The following is a 19,419-nucleotide window of genomic DNA, read 5'->3' as shown; positions in this document are numbered from 1 at the left end:
GGCATGGCCTAGTGGCTAAAGTCCTCGCCTTGAACGTGCCAGGATCCCACATGGGCGCCGGTTCTAATCCCGGCAGCTCCACTTCCCATCCAGCTTCCTGCTTGTGGCCTGGGAAAGCAGTCGAGGACGGCCCAATGCTTTGGGATTCTGCACCCCGTGTGGGAGACCTGGAGGAGGTTCCTGGCTCCTGGCTTCGGATCGGCACAGTACTGGCCGTTGCTCTCACTTGGGGAGTGAATCATCGGACGGAAGATCTTCCTCTCTGCCTCTCCTCCTCTCTGTATATCTTTGTAATAAAAATAAATAAATGTTTAAAAAAAAAACGCCCCCAACTGGGATTCAGAGCTGTGATGTTCAACGCCTGCTCAAGTACTGCTTTTATTTTTTCCCCTTGGGCCCATGTTAGACACCAGCTCTTACGTGTCACATGTGCAGCATGGACCACCCCAGACCAGAGTGCTGACCCCAACGGCTGATGTTTGGCATCCTCAGAGAAGCAAGATGGAGTACGATTCTGAGGACAACACTGTCACCTGTCCTGGTTCTTCCTGCTCGAGCAGGCAATGTGGACAGACCTATGAACACAGATGCCTCTGCAAACACATGAGGCATGGGGAGAGGGGTGTATCTCTGACTCCATCTTGTATGCACCTGGCACCTGGCTTAGTTTTGCGCCTGTCGCATTTGAAAACGGCAACTCCTCTGTGGCAATAGAGAGCAGGTGGCCAAGAGTCACCTCCCTTTTCTCACCCGTACTACCTGGTGGCAGGCACATCAAACTCCTACACTCAGGGACTCTGAGTTGGAAGTCCAAACAATACAGGTGGCCTGGGCGTGGCACAGCAAAGACGTCTGATCAATATCAGCCAAGGCAACCCTGCTCTCCATTTCACTCTCCCATGCTAGCCCTTCTGGATGAGAACTTAAATCCTTCCAGGACTTGTCTCCAACCTTCCAACCTGCTGTCCCTCATGATGAACCAGCTTCAAGTCCCAGCTACTCTGCTTCCCGTTCTAGCTTCCTGCTAATGTGCACAGGAAATGGTGGCAGTTGAGGGCTCTGGGGCTTGGGTTGCTATCAGCTGTGTGGGAGACCATCCTGGATGGGGTTCTGCCCGGCCCAGCTCTGGCTGACGCAGGCATCTGGGAAATGAACCTGCAAAAGAGATATTTCTCATTCTGCCTTATCACTCACCTCCTCTCTGCTTCTCAAATAAAGTAAAAACCAAGCTAATTTTAAAAGAACATAAACATCAGGAACAAATTAAGGCTTTCTGACATACTGAAGCTTACACTATTGCGGGAAGTCTCTTTAAAAAACACAAAAATGGGGCCGCCCAGTATGATAACCTGGTGGCTAAAGTCTTTGCCTTGCACGTGCCAGGATTCTATATGGCACCAGTTCATATCCCAGCTGCTCCACTTTCCTTCTAGCTCCCTGCCTGTGGCCTGGGAAAGAAGTGGAGAATGACCCAAAGCCTTGGTACCCTGCACCTGTGTGGAAGACCCCAGAAGCAGCTCCTGGCTCCTGGCTTCGGATCAGCTTAGCTTCAGCCATTGCGGCTACTTGGGGAGTGAACCAGCAGATAGAAGATCTTCTCTGTCTCTCCTCCTCTCTGTAAATCTGACTTTCCAATAAAAAAAAATTTTTTTTTAAATTACAAAACTGCCTCACATTTGCAAACTTTTGAAACAAGGGACCCAGCGAACAGAGTGCCTGGACTTCTCCCTATAGCTGCTCCACTCCTGGATTTTCACCTTCATCAACCTGCCATGCACAGATCCTGGGAGCCACATTGCAGCTTCAACCATCGACTTTACCCCCAACTCCAGTCACCAAATGCACGGCTCCCAAGTCCTCAAATGAGGCGCCTGCCACTCCTACTAGCTCAGCACCATCACAGTGTACACTAGGATTCAGAGAACCACCTCTCAGTAAGTCTGCCAACCTTGCAGCATCCCACAAATGCTCAGGGCCTTGCTGCTGTCTCCCTGCTCCTGCCTCCTGTGACTCACAGGCTGTTTTTCCAAACACCTCCACCTGTGCCCTCCTCAGGGGAGCTGTTGAGCAAGGTTCTTCCAGCAGGGCTCCGACCCTCTAGGGCTCAGGATCAGAATGAGCTTAATTTCACCTGTCTGAAACCATCTCCAATCAACATCCACCTCACCTCCCCACAAACCACCACCCAGTTCTGCCTATCTGCTATGGTACTGGCCAAGCTTTTCTGCCTGGCACCGCACCAGTCAGAGAAGCTGAACCAAATGGCGAAGGGCTCACATGAGTCAAAAGAACAAACAGCTGGGCTGGAGTTACTTAGGACTCCCTCATCCCAGAAGGGAGTGTCTGCTTCCTGTTAATGTGCCAGTAGGAGATGAAGCGGATAACTCTGGTGGCTGGGTCCCTGCCGTGCGTCTAGGAGAGACCCAGGCTGATTGCCCGGCTCTGAGCTTCAGCCTGGCTTAGCCACGACTGTGGCAGCCACCAGGGAGTGAACCAGCAGATGGACATCTCAATCTCAACCAATCTCTCTTTGCCTTCAAATAGAATAATTTAAAAAAAAGTTTAAAAAGAAGGTCATTACTCTTGCCTACTTATTTATAGGCATTCCGAGGCAATATGTCCTCCCTCAATCCTTATCCAGTTTCTCTTTCCAGGGTTTCAGTTACCCACCACCAACATCATCCCAAGAAGGGTTACATATCATTACAACTGTCCAGCCTTGTTGCTGTCCATCACTGTCATCTTTTATCATGCCTAATGCATAAACGAAGCTTTACCATAGATGCATGTATACAGGGAGAAGGCAATCTGAAGGAGCTTCATGGAAATGGAATTAAGAGGTGAGTTTATTTTGGTGCAAAAAAAATTTTTTTTTGAAATCCTTGCATATGAGAAGTCTTCTAAAAAGCTCACAGGAAAATACGTGAAAATAGTATGCATGGATTTCCAAAACAAATCTGCAGCAAAATCAACTTATCTCAGTTACATTTCTTTTTAAAAATACATTTTTTTAAAGATTTATTCATTTTATTACAGCCAGATATACACAGAGGAGGAGAGACAGAGAGGAAGATCTTCCGTCCGATGATTCACTCCTCAAGTGAGCCGCAACGGGCCAATGTGCGCCGATCCGATGCCGGGAACCTGGAACCTCCTCCGGGTCTCCCACGCTGGTGCAGGGTCCCAATGCATTGGGCCGTCCTCGACTGCTTTCCCAGGCCACAAGCAGGGAGCTGGATGGGAGGTGGAGCTGCCGGGATTAGAACCAGCGCCCATGTGGGATTCCGGGGCTTTCAAGGCGAGGACTTTAGCCGCCAGACCACGCCACTGGGCCCAAAATTACATTTATTTTTTATTTGAAAGAGAGTTACAAAGCCTGAGACAGAGAGAGAGAGAGAGAGAGAGAGAGAGAGAGAGAGAGAGAGAGAGAGAGAGAATATCTTCCATCCTCTGGTTCATTCCTCAAACTATCACAACAATCTAAAGTCAGGAGCCAAGCACTTCTTCTGGGTCACCCACGTGGGTACAAGGGCCCAAGAACTTGACCATCCTCTGCTGCTCTTTCAGGCCACAGTCAGGGAGCTGGATCAGAAGTGGAGCAGCTGGCACACAAACTGGTACCCATATGGGATGCTGGTATCACAGGTGGAGCTCAGGCTATTACAGCACAGCACTGGCCTGTCTTAATTACATTTCTATGAACCTCTTCAAGTACCTTCATTATACAGGGTTCGGTATCTTAACAGTTGTAAAAACCCGATGGGGATCTTGGGATGTCCACCCCGAGTTAGGGGGAACTGCTGTCCTGGGATATAAAACTTCAATGTATGAACTTGAGGCAGGAGTCATCACAACTCAGCCCTTAAACAGCCCCTTCTCTCAGCCAATAGCAATGGCTGTGCCTGCCCCACTGCCCTCAGCCCAGAGGACTGGAGACATAATGAAAACCCAATGTTCTCAGCAGGACTTTAGAACCTGATGCTCAACCTATGTCCTACCATGTGTCATAAATGCCCAGCAATGTGGCCTATCATATCACGGCCATTTGGGACTCTGGGATGCACCTGCAGAGGTAAGATTTCTCCTGCCTGCAGAGAGGGCCAAATCACCTAGCAGCTTGTTTCAAATGTAAGAGGAAGAAACTATAAAGATTAACAGCATATTTTTTCACAATTTACTAGGAAAGAATATACCCAGCATGACCACACTTTTGTCAGAAATTTTTTTCTTTACATGTAGAAATAAATGAATGTAGTAAGGGCATAGACATCAAAATGTGAACAAGGTAACGGACTCCTGATGGAACTATCACATAGAACTTTTATTTTTGATTCCTTTAGTTGACAATGTCTAAAAATCATGAAACCTGCACATATCACTTTATTTAAAAAGCACAGAATATCAGAGTAATTTTACAAAAATCAAATTAGTACTTTCCCCATTAGTTTTTTCCTTTCCTTTTAGCATTCAATCCACTTGACTATTCTCTCACTGCCTTATTTGTACATAATCACCAAAACCCAGAAAAACTTTTTAAAACTTTGGAGAAGCAGAGAGTAAGTTCTCACCTGCTGGTTCCTTCCCCAAATGCCTGTATTGGTTGGGTCCATACTGAAGCTGAAAACCAGGTACTCAATTCTGGTTTCCCATTTGGGTGGCAGGAACCCAACGACTTGCAGCCATGACTGCTATCTCCCAGGGCCTGCATTAGCTGAAAGCTGGGACTGGGAGCCAGAGCTGGGACTTGAACCTAGGCCCTGCATGTGGGACACAGGTATCCTAACAGGGAGCTAAAGGGCTGAGCCAAATGCCCTTTAGCTCCCTTTATATTTTTAAGGGGGGGGGGGGGAATACCAGCATGTGGTCGCTAGAGCTAGACTTCTTTCTGGGTCTGCTGCCTTGTGAGGGCCAGACCTCAAGTGTAGCACTCGCTGCTTTGCACTTGTGTGTGTTCAGCTCTCAAACGGGGTACTGGTGGCCTGGTGCAGTTTCGGTGAGAATTAACAGTAAATCCACCAGGTGCTTGGAACTCTGTCCAACATACAGCAAGAAAGCCTTTCCTTGGGTGTTCTTGCCTTTCAACAGTTCTTCAGACTCAGCCCTCAACACCTCAATCGGCTTCTGATGTTAGGAAAACAACACGATGCTCACTATTTAACATCTGTAGGAAATCTAACAATATCCACCCATTCCATCAAAAGGCAGAGTGACAGAGAGCAATTTCTTTCATCTGCTGGCTCATTCCTCCAGATGGACGCAAGGGCCAGGGCAGGGCTGGGTCAAAGCCAGGAGCCTGGAACAAACACCACCTGGGGATCCCGCATGGGTAACAGGGCCATTTTTTACTGCTCTCATAGGAGCACTAGCTGGGAGCTGAATGGGAAACAGAGCAGCCAGGTTTGGACCAATGCCCTGAGAAGGGATGCCAGGGTCACAGGTGGTGATTTCACCCCCTGAATCACAATGCTGGTCACAGGCCAAGAACCGTAACTACAGAACCCCCATTCCTCCACAGCCATTCTGTTTTGCATTTCCTTGAGTGGCAGCTCTGATTGTTTCTACCCTGGGAGCTGCACCCTACGCTGTTTGAAGGAGTTTCGGCTCCATGCTTCAAATGCTGATTCACAGTCTGGGTAATGGCGCCAGTCTTAAGAGTCTAGGTCAATAGCAGCTCCCAGAAGGGCAGTGCCACAGCCAAGAGCACTACCTGCTGAGTGTGCCCCAGCAGTGACTTAACCTCTCTGTGCTTCTGCCCTCTCATCTGCATAATGAGGATGCTAAGAGGAACAAACTACTTCATTAGCTGTGAGGCATCCAAGAGTTAATCCACATAAAGGGCTCTGAACAGTATAAACAGTGAATGCAACTGGAAAACATGAAGTTACAGTGAAAGAAACCTGATACAAATGCATACACTGAATGATTCTAGTTAAGTATACAAGGTCAGCAAATCCACAGGGGAGAACACAGTAGTGGTTCCCCGAGGCTGGAGGGGGTGGGGAGGAACAGGGATGACTACTGAGTGGGTGATGGGTTTCCCTTCTAGGTGACGAAAGTGTTTTGGCTTGACAGTGACAATGGTGGCACCACATTGGTGAGTGGACGGGGTCATTGCCCTGTAAGTACTCAAGCCTAAGGGAAGATCAGGGGAGGAGGGGTGGTCTGGGACCACCTTCCTGAAACACAGAGCCTCTGAAGTGGGCTCTGAGGGAGGGCCAGGCCCATAAGGTCAAAGACTCAGCTCGTAATCAAGGGGCTGGGGGCAGTGCCAGCCTGTGCCAGCCGGGGAGTGGGGAAGGCTGGCAGGAGCTGTCAGAATCAGTGCAGAGAAGTGGACCCAGAGCCTGAAAACTATGGTGAGCCTGCTTCGATCACTTATCAGCTGTGGGATGCTGGCCCCAATTTTCTTGCTGCCGAGATTTCTAGAAAATCAGAGTACCCACAATTCTCTAAAAGAGGATGTAATGACTAAACAAAACCAGGCAAGGTGAAAGTTTGAGCTAAACCTACAACAGCCTGAAAATGTAATGGGTGTGACCACGCCACACATCAGCTCTCAAACCTGGCTATCTCCTGGAATCTCCCTGAGAGATTTAAAGGATTGTGATGACTGTGTCTCACCTCCCAAGACCAGCAAACCTGACCGTGGCCATCTTGGGTGTATCCCTGAAGCCACACTGCAAAGCTCGCCAGTGGCCAGTGTGGTGGTACAGCACCTGCAGCACTGCTACCCCACAAGGGTGTCAGTTTGTGTTCTAGCTTCTCTACCTCCAACCCAATTCCCTGTTTATGGCCCGGCAAAGCAGCAGAGGATGGCTCAGGTCCTTGGGTCCTTGCACCCAAGTGCAAGACCCAGAACAGGTTCCCAGCTCTGACTGAGACAGCCACTTGGGAAGTGAACCAGCAGATGAAAGACCTTCTCTCTATCTCCTCCTCTCTCTCAGTCTCTGTAATTCTGACTTTCAAATAAAAAGAAAAAATCCTTTACAAGAAGCAAGAAAAAGCTCCGCAGCTGATGGTAGCTGGAAGTAAACATTGGAAGTCACTGTTGTAACTCATTAGCAGCCCCACAAAGGTCAGAGGACAGTAATGATTTTATGAGGACTGGAACACTTCAAAACTGACCCCATGAGACAGAGAGACCTTCCACCTGCTAGTTCCCTCACCAAAGGCCCCTGAGCCACACAGCTTCCATCCACTGGGAAGGACTCTCAGGCGTGGAGAGCTCAGCCTGGGCGAGGGAATGGAGACAAAGGCCATGTCACAGGTGTTCTTTGTGTGTGCCACCCCTCTTGGCCTCTGAAAACAAAGCACATTCCCTTTGCATTTTCTTCAGGAGCCGCTTTAATGAGCAGAAACTCCCCTCTACTCATTAGAATAAAGCTCCACAGACCCAGACAAGAAAGCAAAGTCAACCCCACAGCTCCTGAACACTGCGGGATCCTGAATAGACACTTCCAAGCCGGAATTCCCCGCTCTCCCATCACACACAGTCCTGCTCCCGGGGATCTGCCACTCTGCTAGCCTGTAGGCATGGCTGGGACCAGCTCCAAGGCAGCCTGGGCCCCTGCCTGGACCTTGACCAGCTCCCTTTCTGACATCAAAGCAGCTACAATGCCAGCCAGCACAGATCGCAACTGAGCAGGTGGCTTAAGCCTCGGGTCACAGGAGCAATAAAAAGACCGTGGTCTCGGTGAAAAGCCACAGACAGGCAGCTGCGAATGCACTGCAGGTTAATAACTAACCCTCCTAAGGCTTTATGGCTTACCAGGCTTTCCTGGATGAAGCCACACCCACGCCATTGTCAGAGAGCCTGACAACACCCCACCCCCACCCCCACCCAGTGTGTCGGGAGAGAACCCCAACTGGCTGCAGGAGAAACAGCAGAGCTTCAGGAGAGGCAAGCTCCCTGAACATTACCTGCAGCGGCCGGGAGGGCTGCGTGCAGGAGGCTGAGCCTATTACACCCTCATTACTGCTCATTAGCCACAGGTGAGCAGCAATGAGTGTCCCAAAGCAGCCAGAGCAGGACTTCCACCCCAGGACCAGGGTTTTGCATCATGTGTGGTCTCCAAGGGCTCCTTTGGGAGTAAAATCCAGTGGTTTCCCTGGCCCCACAGTCAAGCCCATTTCTCTTCTCTCTGAGTTTACTGATAGTGCATTCTCTACAATGTCTACTGGCACCTCCTGACAGGAGAGAAGGAGAGGGTACCCAGCTGGGGTGCAACAGCCTAAGGCCAGAGCAGACCTTCCAAACCAGGGGCAAGGTAAATGGGAAAGAGGGGGAGGAAGGAGAAGAAGGAAGAAGGGGAGGAGGCAGGAGGAGCAGGAAAAAGGGGAGAAGGAAGGGGAAGGAGGAAAAGGAAGTAAAGGAGGAAGGGAGAAGCAGCAAGGGGGAAGAACAAGGGGAAAGGGGAAACAGAAGGGGAGGAAAAGCGATAGAAAAGGAGGGAGGAGGGGGAAGGATGACGGGGAAGAGGAAGGGAAGCAGGAGCGGAGAGGGGGGAGGAACAGGGATGAGGGCGGGGATTAGAGAGCTAGATTGAGTTTCTGGCTTCAACCCATCCATTGCAGGCATTTGGGGAGTGTATCGCCTGCAGGAGCATACTCATTCTCTCCCTTCCCCTCTCCTCTTCCTCTTAAATTAATAAGCAGAACAGAAGTGAATACTGCAGATCCTGCAGCGATTCACCAAAAGCCAGCAACAGCAACGGATTTCAGCTCCTACCACAGTGAAACAGAAGTTCAGGTATCAATGCTTAGTGCAATCAGGAAGCTTCTTGATTCTGAGGCTTAAAGGGCCTTCTCAGGCCCAGCACTGTGTTCCAGCACGTTAAACCACAGGCCACTGAGGCCATCTGCGGAGTGAACCAGTGCATGGAAGCTCTCCATCTCTCTCTCCCTGTCTCTCTGCAACTCTGCCTTTCAAAGAAATAAATCTTTTTTAGAAATAAAAATTAAGGACCTGGTATGGTAGCTTATTGGTTAAAGTCCTCACTTTGCACACCCAGGATCCCACATGGGGACCAGTTTGTATCCCAGCTGCTCCACTTCCCTTCCAGCTTCCCTGTGTGTGGCCTGGGAAAGCAGTAAAGACTAGCCCAAAGCCTTGGGATCTTGTACCCACCCAGGAAACCCGAAAGAAGCACCTGGCTCCTGGCTTCAGATTGACTACACCAACTGTTGTGGCTTCTTGTGGAGTGAACCAGTAGTTGGAAGATCTCTGACTATCCTTCACTCTGTAAATATCTGACCTTCCAATAAAAATAAGTAAATCTTTAAAAAAAAACCTAAAAATTAAAAACATAAAGCACCCTCTCTTGGTCCACTGTGATCACTCAAAAGATGACAAAAGATACAGCAGACCATGTGACACAGACGGGGAGCAGCAGCAGCAAACAGTGGGAGAATACAGCACCACCCAAACCAGGTGAAAACCACAGAGCATTCTGGAAGGAAAGTACATGGGTAGTACTCAGCCTTGTCAAGAACTGGGGAAAGCGAAGGCCACTGACTCCCAGGAGATGAAGGAACCAAGGCAAATAAGCTGGGGAACACTGCTTAGAGGGACTCTGACATCAGGGCCGGGCATGGACCTTGCCGTACAGCCTCCCGCTTCCTCCCTAGCACCTGCCCAGACACCTGCGTGCACCTGTCCACTGCCAGACCAACTCCAGAAGGCGTGAAAGCAGCTCCAAGCTGGAAACACCTCAAACGCCCAGACGTACATTCACTATGTTTGCAGAATCAGTATATTCATGCTGTAGACAAACCAAGTACAGGAAGATGTAGAGTTAACCTTCCTAACCTGGATGGATCTCACAGACGCAATGTCAAATGCAAATCCATGTATGTAAAGCTCGCAGCATGCAAACTTAACAACCTCACATTTGGGCAAAGGCACTTACGTGGAAAACCCATGAAGAGGAAGGGATGGAGAAAACCCTTCGTGGGGAAGGGGAGTGCAAACTGGGGGTGGCGGAAAGCCCTTCAGGTGGGAGACGAGTGTGAACTGCGAGGGGCAGAGGGTCTCTAACAACCCCAGGGGTGGTCTTTGCTCTTAAGCCAAGGGGTCGAGTGGGTGCAAGAATGTTGACTTATCATTTTTCTTCAAGCTACTCATGGCCCAGTCTTTTGTAGCTATATCAGATGGTTTAAAATTTAAAGAAAGTGGTAGGCCACAAACTGGGCAACACTAAATAGCTTGGTCAGAAAGGTAAGGGGAACAAAGGACCCTGCCTGCCAGCATGTCCCCAAACTGACCCTGGAGGAGGTGAGGCACGAAGCAAGAGTCCTGGGAGAGAGGCCCCAAACTTCCAGGGATAAAAACCACAACACACAGGTTGAGTCTCTCCAGACAGTGCCGCAAATGCATAGGCAGGGCTGAGTGAAGGAGGAGGCACCCACAACTGACTCAAAATACACGTTATACAAAACACACGTCAGAGAGTAGCACCTCCAGGAGCTCACCACCAAAGCGGACACTTGGGACCCCTAAGTGGTTGCAATGGCCAGAGCTAAACCGATTCAAAGCCAGGAGCCAGGAGCCTCCTCTGGACCTCCCACATGGGTGCAGGATCCCAAGGCTTTGGGCCGTCCTCTACTGCTTTCCCAGGCCACAAGCAGGGAGCTGGATAGAAAGTGGGTCTTCTGGGACAGAACCGGTCCGCATATGGGATCCTGGCATGCGCAAAGTGAGTGAGGATTTAGCCACTGAACCTTTGTACTGGGCCCCAAACAGATTTTGTTTTTTAAAGAGGAGCTCTGCAAACCTTATATACACATATGCAAAAGTACAGACCCAGAACAGTGCAAAGGTAAAAGCAAGTGGTTGCTATGCAGCCAGATGGGAGTAAGGAAAGTACTTTTCTCTGTGATCATTTTAATGTTCTATTAAGCACTTAATAGAAGTGCAAAATTACAGCCATCAAGCCAGAATGTAGCCCCAGAAATGACATTCAAGAAATGTGACTAAAGATGCAAATGCAAACTCTGGAAATCCCAAACAACCTGGAAAGGAGGAAACTTTTTGGGGCTCAGAGGCTCCCATCCACCTCAGAATCCCCAGGCAGGCTCGGGGCTCCTTTCCCCTCCCATGCCCAGCTGTACTGTCCGTCAGGGGCGTCTCGTGCCTCAATCCTCCAGCCACACTGACCCAGCTGGCAGTGGGAGTCTACCCGCCTAGCTCGGCAGCTCTGGGCAAGTTTCTGAACCTGTCCACTAAGCCCCGATGCTCTCCTCTAGGATATCAGGGATAACAGCAGGGACACCAACACCACATTTATGAAGGCTGAACAAGGTAATCACAGACACACGTAGCACAGTATCAGGCCTCCAACAAACTCCTTTATTCTCAGTCCCTGCCACTCAAAGGTTCCTCACTCGCCCCTATGGTCACAACCAGGGCTCTTAAGCCTCCCCTACCTCAAAGATGTGGTTCTCTGGCTCCCTGCCTCCCAATGCACCTGCTAGTTCCCTCTATCCAGGTGTCTTTCAGTGAAATCTAATGACTGAACTGTCACAAAACCTTCTGGGGGAAATTTCACTATTACCCAAACCTTCTCCAACTCCACCCCACACTTCAGGTACTCACTTCCTGGTGGGTTCCCAGCACTTAGCTATACTGCCTGGCCTACTAGACTGGAACTCAAGAAGTGTCTACTCTTGTGCTCAATGCAGTGTAAATCACCCTTTACTGAATCTCGAAAATAGACTGTGAACCAAAACAACCATAAAAAGGTTGGAAAACAATTAAAAAGACACCAGACATTAAAATCAAATTGGATATGAGACCAAACCAAAGTCAAATTGGCTATGTGAGACCAAACCAGTTCCAGCAAGTAGTCACAGAGGGTGCTGGAGTAAGCTTACGGTCATCAGGCTGAGTACAGCAGGGACACAGTGAGACTCAAGAGGAATTCTGCCAGACCATCAATGGCTGCTGTCAGTCATGAGCATCCCTGGGCAGGCTGGAGAATCAGGACTGAAGTCACACCCACAAGGCCTTCAACCTGCCAGCAAGACGTGACCAGGGAGAGAGATGCTCGGACATCCGGAGCCTGCTTTTCCGAGCAGGAGCAGATGGCAACACACAGCCTCAGATGGCCAACGGCAGTGGGGTCCCACTCACCCCAGCTAAGGAGTCCCCAAGAACATAAAGAGAGGAGGGCCGAGGGCCTCACACTAAGGCAGGTGTGGGGAACTTCCAGCACATGGGCTATACATGGTCTATGACATCATTTCGCCTGGCCCTGCCAAGGCAACCAACCACAGGTTGGATTCAAAATTCAATAAATCTACAGCAGGCTAATTTTAAAGCTGATTATTTCGTATGACCCACGAATGGTGCTATAAAGATCCAAATGGCTCCTGGCAGAAGAAAGGTTCCCAGCCTCTGCCTAAGGAGATACAAATTTGTGATTCACATCCCTGTGCTGTAATAGTGAGGAGAGAAACTGCCCTCAATCGCAGAACCCATCACTGGACATACACACTCATACACAACAAAGAAAAGATGCCCACCCCGATGGTAACCGTGGCTGAAGAGATCTTAGCTGCTGTTTAAACTTCTCTTCCCTCTCTGTTTCCTAGCATTCTGCCTCCAATGTGTCCTAAACAGAGAACCAAAGCAGAGGAGAGGTACCAACCTGAGAAACACACCAAGATGAATCAGCAGCTGGCCCTGGCATGGGCTCCGGGCAGCAACTGGAGCACAGGTTCCCACTAAGGAGAAGGTGCCGAGTGGAGCAGAGAAGCAGGAGAAAAATGGCCCCCAGGCAGCTGAGGGGAAGGGGATTGGGGCAGAGTGGGGCAGGCGCAAGGGCGCAGAGGACAAATGGGGGTGAAACACTGCAAATCTCCAGGCAAGAATTTAAGTGAAGGCACCACCCCACCGGCCTCCTGCTGCTTCACACCTGAACAGCCCTGCACCTTCATCCACTGCAGTGTGCCAGGTACAGAATTCAGCGAGACCACGCATGTGAGAGTGCTTGGCAAATGCTTAGCATCTGCTGCAGCGTAGGCTCCTGTTACTGGCCCTGAAGAGACTGGGCACGGGCAGACCCCTCCAAGGATGCCAGAGTCCCTCCCTCCCACTTAACCCTAACAAGCCAGCAGTGTGGAACCAGGATTAAGAGATCTCACATTCTCCACAGCCTAATGGCAAAGGAAGCTCATCACCGAGCACAGCCTTCCCTGGAAAACAAAGGCCGTTACGAAAACAGCACAGACTCTTGACCCACATGGATGCACCTGTCTTGCTCCATCAGCATCCAAGGTTCCTCATGGTCTCACCCAGGGTGTGAGAAGGACAGGCGGAGTGAACCCACACCTACCCTGTCAAAGCAGAAATGTGGGGTAAGGCAAGGCACCCCATGGGTGCTAGGACCCTTGGGGGAAGTGATGCCCTCTGCTCCCTCCTGGGGTCCCTTGAGCCTTCCCAAAACTGAGGGCAAGGACAGCCTGGCCCCCAAAGCAAGCCTGCACTTGGCCTTCACCACTCCTTTCCCCCACATTCATCGGATTCCACTGGGACAATTCTGGCCCTCATCATCCCTGTCCCTGGACCACTGCAGCACTGCCAGCCTCCATGCCAGGGCAGCAAATTCAGGCTCCCTAGAACACGGTCGAGCTTCAGCTCAAAGCCGTCAGGCCACGGTCAGTGGGCTGCCCGCTGCAGCTTATCATGAGCTGGGAGGCTGCCTTACAGTGTAGCTTCTCTTGGTCTAGCACCAGGCCTTCTTCTCGGAAAAGCATGAAGGGACCACTCCCTTTGTCAAAGTCACCTGCAGTACTCGCTGAGAGTCCAGCCTTTGGGGCTGCCAGGCGCTGTGGGCCTGGCACGGAGCTGCAACCTGTGATGCCAACATCTCACCTGGGCATCAGTTCTCATCCCAGCTGCTCCATTTTCAATTCAGATCCCTTCCAACAGCCTGGGAAAAGCATTGGAAGATGGCACAGGTGTTTAAGTTCCTGCTACCCAAATGAGAGCCTGTAAGAAGCTCCTGTCTCTGGTCTGGCACAGCCCAGGCAATTGTGGCGAGCTGTGGAGTGAACCAGCAGATGGACTAATTGTTTCAGATAATTTTTTTTTTAAGTCCAGTTTCCTGAACCATACAATCAGAAATTCTGTGGCTTGGCTCTAGAATTGTAACTGGAGGAGGGGAAAAAAAAGTTCATCCCAGGTGAACTTTGCATACATATACAATCATCTTGCTGGAGTTGCCCACTGGTTTGGGAAAATCTGTCCTCCTTCCAGCTGCCAAGAGACAGGGCACCCTTGCCCACACCGCACCCTCCACGATTGTTAGGACCTGGGTTCATCTTCCTCTCTACTGCTGGCCCTTTACACCTTCTGGGTTCCTACTGTCAACTGAGCAAGTGGGCAGGCAGGTTACAACCACAGTCCCATTTCCCACCCCATACAATGGGTAGTTGGTCTGTTGCCTTAGGGTTGGTTTCAATGCTACAATAAAGCCAGCCCAAGACCCTTAAGCTAAGCCCATGACCCTTACACTGCCACAGGTACTCTGGTGGATCAGAGGCTTCGGTCCTATAAAAAGGGGAACCTGCTTTTTTATGAGTATTTGGGAGAGGGGCAAGGAGAGGAAGAACTTAGTTTCTTTTCTCATCTAAAAAGTGAGATCTTTTCCCATCCAATTTTCACTAAACATTGAAGCCAATAGTTGGGCTGTCTGGCATAGTCTTATCTTCTTAATTTTTTAAATGTCCGTTATTAGAAATTTTGTCAAATTCTTTCCACAGTCCAAACACAAGCGGGAGAAGTTTACAGGATTCCAACCTATCACCTGGCTTTTAGTATCCTGCTGTTTACTGGGGTTCTTTATGCTCTGCCCATCATTAACTCCTCCCAGTCCCCTCATTTTACAGCCCAAACAACTGATGCTCAGAGAGCTGGAACTGCCCAAGGCTGCACAGCCAGGCTGGGAGCTGCCAATGCAGATCTCACTCTGAATTCCTCCATGTTTGTCCTGCGCCCCCAGTGAGTCAACAGTCAAGCTCCAGACATGGAGAAAGCCACTGTGCCAAGTGCTGCACTGGCTCCGAGGCCCGGGGGCAGTGCTGACCAGCCACACATCTTAACAGCGTTCCACCCAGAGCTGCTGGAAGGCTGTGTGCACAGGGCAATGGGAGGCGGGACCGAGCAGCAGTCACACGAGCAAAAGCAATGCCAGGGATTTAGTCAACAGAGAGCTAATATGAGTCAACAGTGGGTGCCGCTGCCAAGCACACTAATGGGATCTTCAGCTGCATTAATACAGGGAAAGTGTCTAGGGCAGGCAGAGGGAGGGAGGGAGTCCTGTCCTGCTCAGACAGGACCACACTTGAGGGCTAGGCAACAGGAAGGCGCCTTGCAAGACAGGAGTGGCTGCAGATGGCACTCTGGCTGGAGAGGAAGCTACAGTCTGACTTGGAAGCAGCTGGGTTTGCAGAGCAAGTCCACTTTAGAAGGCATCTTAGATTTGGCTGTTTCAACGTATCCTTTTACTCACTGCAGCCAAGACTGAAACACCTTAGGCTAGGTTAGCACCACCTACAGGGACCAGGGTCCTTGCAATCCCAGCAGAGCAGACTCTCCACAGAGGAAAATCACAGCAGCTTCCTCCTTCATTTGACAAAACAGGGCTTGGGGTCTGAGATCCCACACTCTCAGGGGGCAGACTCTGGGAAGTCGCCCCCACCCCCGCATCCCATCTGCCCAGCACCTGTCCTCTCTCCATTTCACCCAGAAGGAGAAAAAAATTAAATGAAAGTGTTTCAGGCTGTGTCTCATTCACCTTTGTGTCAACAGCTGGCACTGGGCACATGAAAAACGCCCAATAAATGGAGTCGAGCCACACGGCCCAGTTACACAGCCATGTCAGAGGACAAATGACTTGAGGAGGACTAATAAAAGGGTTTATGACAACACATCATCACTTTCGGCAGGCTGGGCGAAGGAGTCCTCGAGGCTCCTGCCCCCCAGAGTGTTTCCTGACAAAGAGCCACAGTTAGCTTGGTAAGGTCCCTGTTCTCTCCATGCCCAGGAACAGCAGGGTCCAGAGCGGTCAGAGGTGGATCCTATCTGTGTGACACGCAGCCAGGCAACCGCAGAGGCGGGAAGCAGTAACAATTCAGGAACACAGAAGCGGAGAATGACATGGGGGTTGAAATGTCCCAAAAAGATGAAATAATAACATCTGGGGGGCTGAGCACCAATACAAAATCACTATGGAGCTGGGCACCAGGTGCCAACCCTGTAACTCTGAGAATTCATCACAGGGACCAACAGTCAGATCCGGAAACATTGGGGATCCCGTGCGATGCCCTTCTAGTTCATCAGTCGTGAAATCCATGAGCCATGCTGGCAGGCCATTTTTCATCCCTGAGAGCTCACATGACAACAGCCACATCTGCCTTGTATTTGTGTTTGGATGGAGTATGTGTGTGTATGTGTGTGTGCATCTACATCAAGTATGGGGGTCACTAAACCACTTGCTAAATGGCACCCAGAATTCTTCCCTCAAGTCACTACTGCTGAACTGGGGCAGAAACCTTGCAGGAAGCCAAGGGCCTCTCCTCCTGCCCCAGCAGGGCCCCTGCCAAGGCGGACAAGTCAGCCTTCCTGGCCCAACACGTTAGTTTGTGTACCAGTTTGGATATATTGGTCAGGCAAGCCTTTTACTCAGCTGGCATTTTCATCTCAGAAACACCACTTTCAGCCTGTCGCACCCAACCTGACAGGAGCAATACACTTCCTAAACGAATTATCCCCAGGGAACAAGACCAGAAAGCCACGGGTGAGGAGCCCTGTCAAAGTTCCCAAGCTTAGCATTCCTCTCCCAGCTGCAAACTACGCCACATCCTCTCCCGCACCAGCTACCCACTCTCAGGGAAGCCAGCTTGCACCCCCTCCGCTCTTGGCTTGCCAGGCCTTCACTCCCAGCACAGGAAAAGCCCTAGGGCCTCCTTCTGGGAAGCAGTAACATGTTTATTTTATGTTCAAGACAACAATTCCAAGCACCCACTGGAACACTGGTTGCTTTTCCATAAATTAAAAAATAAATAAATAAAAAGGATGGGGGGAGAGCTAAAAGGGATTTTTATAGCAGACTGATATCCTATGGTGAGCCCAAGGAATCACAAAAATAAAATTGCCACAAATTCAAACAGTCTCCAAATCAAATCTAAAGAGAGGCTGTTCTGCCCCAGGCAGGGAGGGAAGGCTGTGGTCGGCCATCCCCCATCCCGCCCTCCCGCGGAGACGTCCCTGGTTCCAAGTCCAAAGGATTCCCACCGCCCCGCAAGGCCCAGAAGCTTCCTTGGGCAGTCTGGGCATGTCCTTTCTTCCCTTCGCAACCCTCCCCATGATCTGTAACATCCATCTAAAGCCCAATTACTGCTGTGTCCTCATCACACCCAGAGATTCCCGAAGGCGTCGTCTGCCGCAGCGCCGGGTGCGCGGCAGGCGCCCCGTTAATGGGTGGCTCTGATCTCATCTCATCTGGCCCCTTCGGCCAGAGAGACTCGGGCAGCTGGGCTCCCTGCCGAGGACAGCCGCGCCGGCCTAGCTCCCTGCGGGAGCCAAGCGAGGCGCAACCACCTGTATGCTGCGGGTGGCCGGGACGCAGGCCCGCGCGCAGCCGCCCTGGGGCGCCCCGCCAGCCCCACGAACGCTGCCTCCAAAGCCGGGAAAGTCCAGCTCCCCCAGGCTCCGCGGCCGACTCTAGGCGGCCCTGCCAAGGCTCTGCCAGCGCAAAGTTGACCAGGTGTTCCAGAGAGCCCGAGTTAGCTCCCCGGGGCGCCCCACCCTAGCCAGACAGAGGACCTCTTCGGAATGGGATTGGGGGACAACCCAGAGGAGGTGGGATGAGAGCAAAAGTGGCCACCTAACGTTCTCCCTAACTTTGGAGCACCTGCCGGGTAGCAGGTGGAGCGAGCCCTCTCTTCAGCGTCTCATCCAGACCCGATGGCCAGTCTGGGCTGCGGGTGGGGGGGCGCAAGCAGCCACCCTAGGGCACCCCGGGATGGCTGCATCCAGAAGGCCCCGCTAGATCCTGGGGGCGGACTGGCAGCACTTGCCAGGAACCCCTGCCACCCTCGCAGCGCAAAAGGGGGCAGGGACGTGGGGACTGCACTCCCGAGCGAAGGGGTGAGGCCCCAAAGACTAGGTGGGCGCCACGAAAGGCTGCAAGGGTGTCGGGCAGGGAGCGAGAGTCAAAGACCCGGGAAGAGATCGGGACGGTTGGCCCGAGCGGGAACGCGGCTTAGGAATGCTCCCACGCCGCGATGGGGGAGGGGATTCCGGAGGGCCGCAAGGGGAGCGCCCGAATGGAAAGCACGGGGGAAGAGGGAGAGCCGTCCCGAGGGGCGCGGGGCGCCAGTGCCCCGGATCGGCACCCCCGTCACTCACCGGCAGGTCCACGCTCACTTCGGTCCCGTCGAGCAGGAAGACCCGGCAGTAGAGGGTGGCCTTGGCAGCGCCGGCGGCGGAGATGTGCACGGCCGCGCCACCCGTGAGCAGCGGGCCGCCGCCGGCCGGGAACACGCTGCCCCCGGGGGCGACGGGCAGCGCCGAGGGGGCGGCGGCAGCGGCGGCCGGGCACCCCCGGAGCCCCCCGTCGCGTTCGTCCCCCAGCCCGGCGGCCCCGCGCCCCGGCGCGCCGCGCGCGTAGCGCTGCATGGAGCGGCGGCCAAAGGTCCGGCGCAGGAACCGCAGCATCCTGGCTGGGGGCGCCCCCTGCCTCCGCCCCGTGCGCCGCCGCCCGGGAGCGTCCCGCGACGCCGTCAGTGCCCGCGGCCGCCGGCGCCACCCGCGGGCTGCGGCCCGGGGCTCGCTCCCGCCGAGGCGGAGGCCGAGGCCGCGCTCCGGCCGCCTGCGGGGCGCGCCGGCCGGGCCAGCGTCGGCCTCGGGTGGCCGCGGGCGGGAGGGCGCGCTCGGGGGGTGCTGGCCCCGGGGGGCCGTCCGGCTGCAGCTGTCGCCGAGGCCCGCACGCGCTCCTCCGGGGCCGGCGGCCTGCGCGGGGCTGCGCGGAGGGGGCCCCCCGCTCCCGACGGCCAGCCGCGGGCGGCCCCGGGGGGCTGCGGGCGGTGGGCTGCGGGCTGCTCCCGAGCCGCCGCGCGCGGGCCGAGGGCCAGCCGGAGCAGGGCGCCTGCGTGCTCCGGGCGCGCTCGCTCCCACTCGCCGCGCCGCGCCCGGGGCCCGAGGAGGCCCCGCCGAGCGCCCGCTCCCAAGGCGCCTTTTTCTGAGCCCACAGCCCCCGCCTCCCACCTGGGAGGCTGCACCTCCAGCCGCCGCCGCCGCCGCTGCCGCCGCCGGGACTGCAGCACGCCCTCCTCCCTCGGGGCTACGCCGGGTAATTGCAAGCCGGGTCTGTGCTGCCCCCTGCCGGCCCGAGCGCCCCCTGCCGCTGTAGGTGT

The 19,419-nt window shown here is 53.0% G+C and overlaps 1 protein-coding gene across 3 annotated transcripts in view; it reads right to left on the bottom strand.

Annotated features, from left to right (window-relative positions):
• Positions 1-19,033, bottom strand: part of EPB41L4B (erythrocyte membrane protein band 4.1 like 4B) — a 133,573-nt gene extending 114,540 nt beyond the window's left edge. For 2 of the 3 annotated variants that reach the window (XM_058672385.1, XM_058672386.1), the window contains exon 1: positions 18,413-19,033. In XM_058672385.1, the coding sequence (XP_058528368.1) occupies positions 18,413-18,721 (309 nt within the window). In that variant the 5' untranslated portion in view covers positions 18,722-19,033. The remainder of the gene's footprint in view (positions 1-18,412) is intronic. The other variant, XM_058672384.1, reaches the window with a different exon arrangement.
• Between the last annotated feature and the right edge of the window lie 386 nt (positions 19,034-19,419).

The sequence above is a fragment of the Ochotona princeps genome, chromosome 14, assembly GCF_030435755.1.
Source record: "Ochotona princeps isolate mOchPri1 chromosome 14, mOchPri1.hap1, whole genome shotgun sequence".
NCBI classification, from domain to species: domain Eukaryota; kingdom Metazoa; phylum Chordata; class Mammalia; order Lagomorpha; family Ochotonidae; genus Ochotona; species Ochotona princeps.
This window is presented reverse-complemented; position numbering and strand designations above follow the sequence as displayed.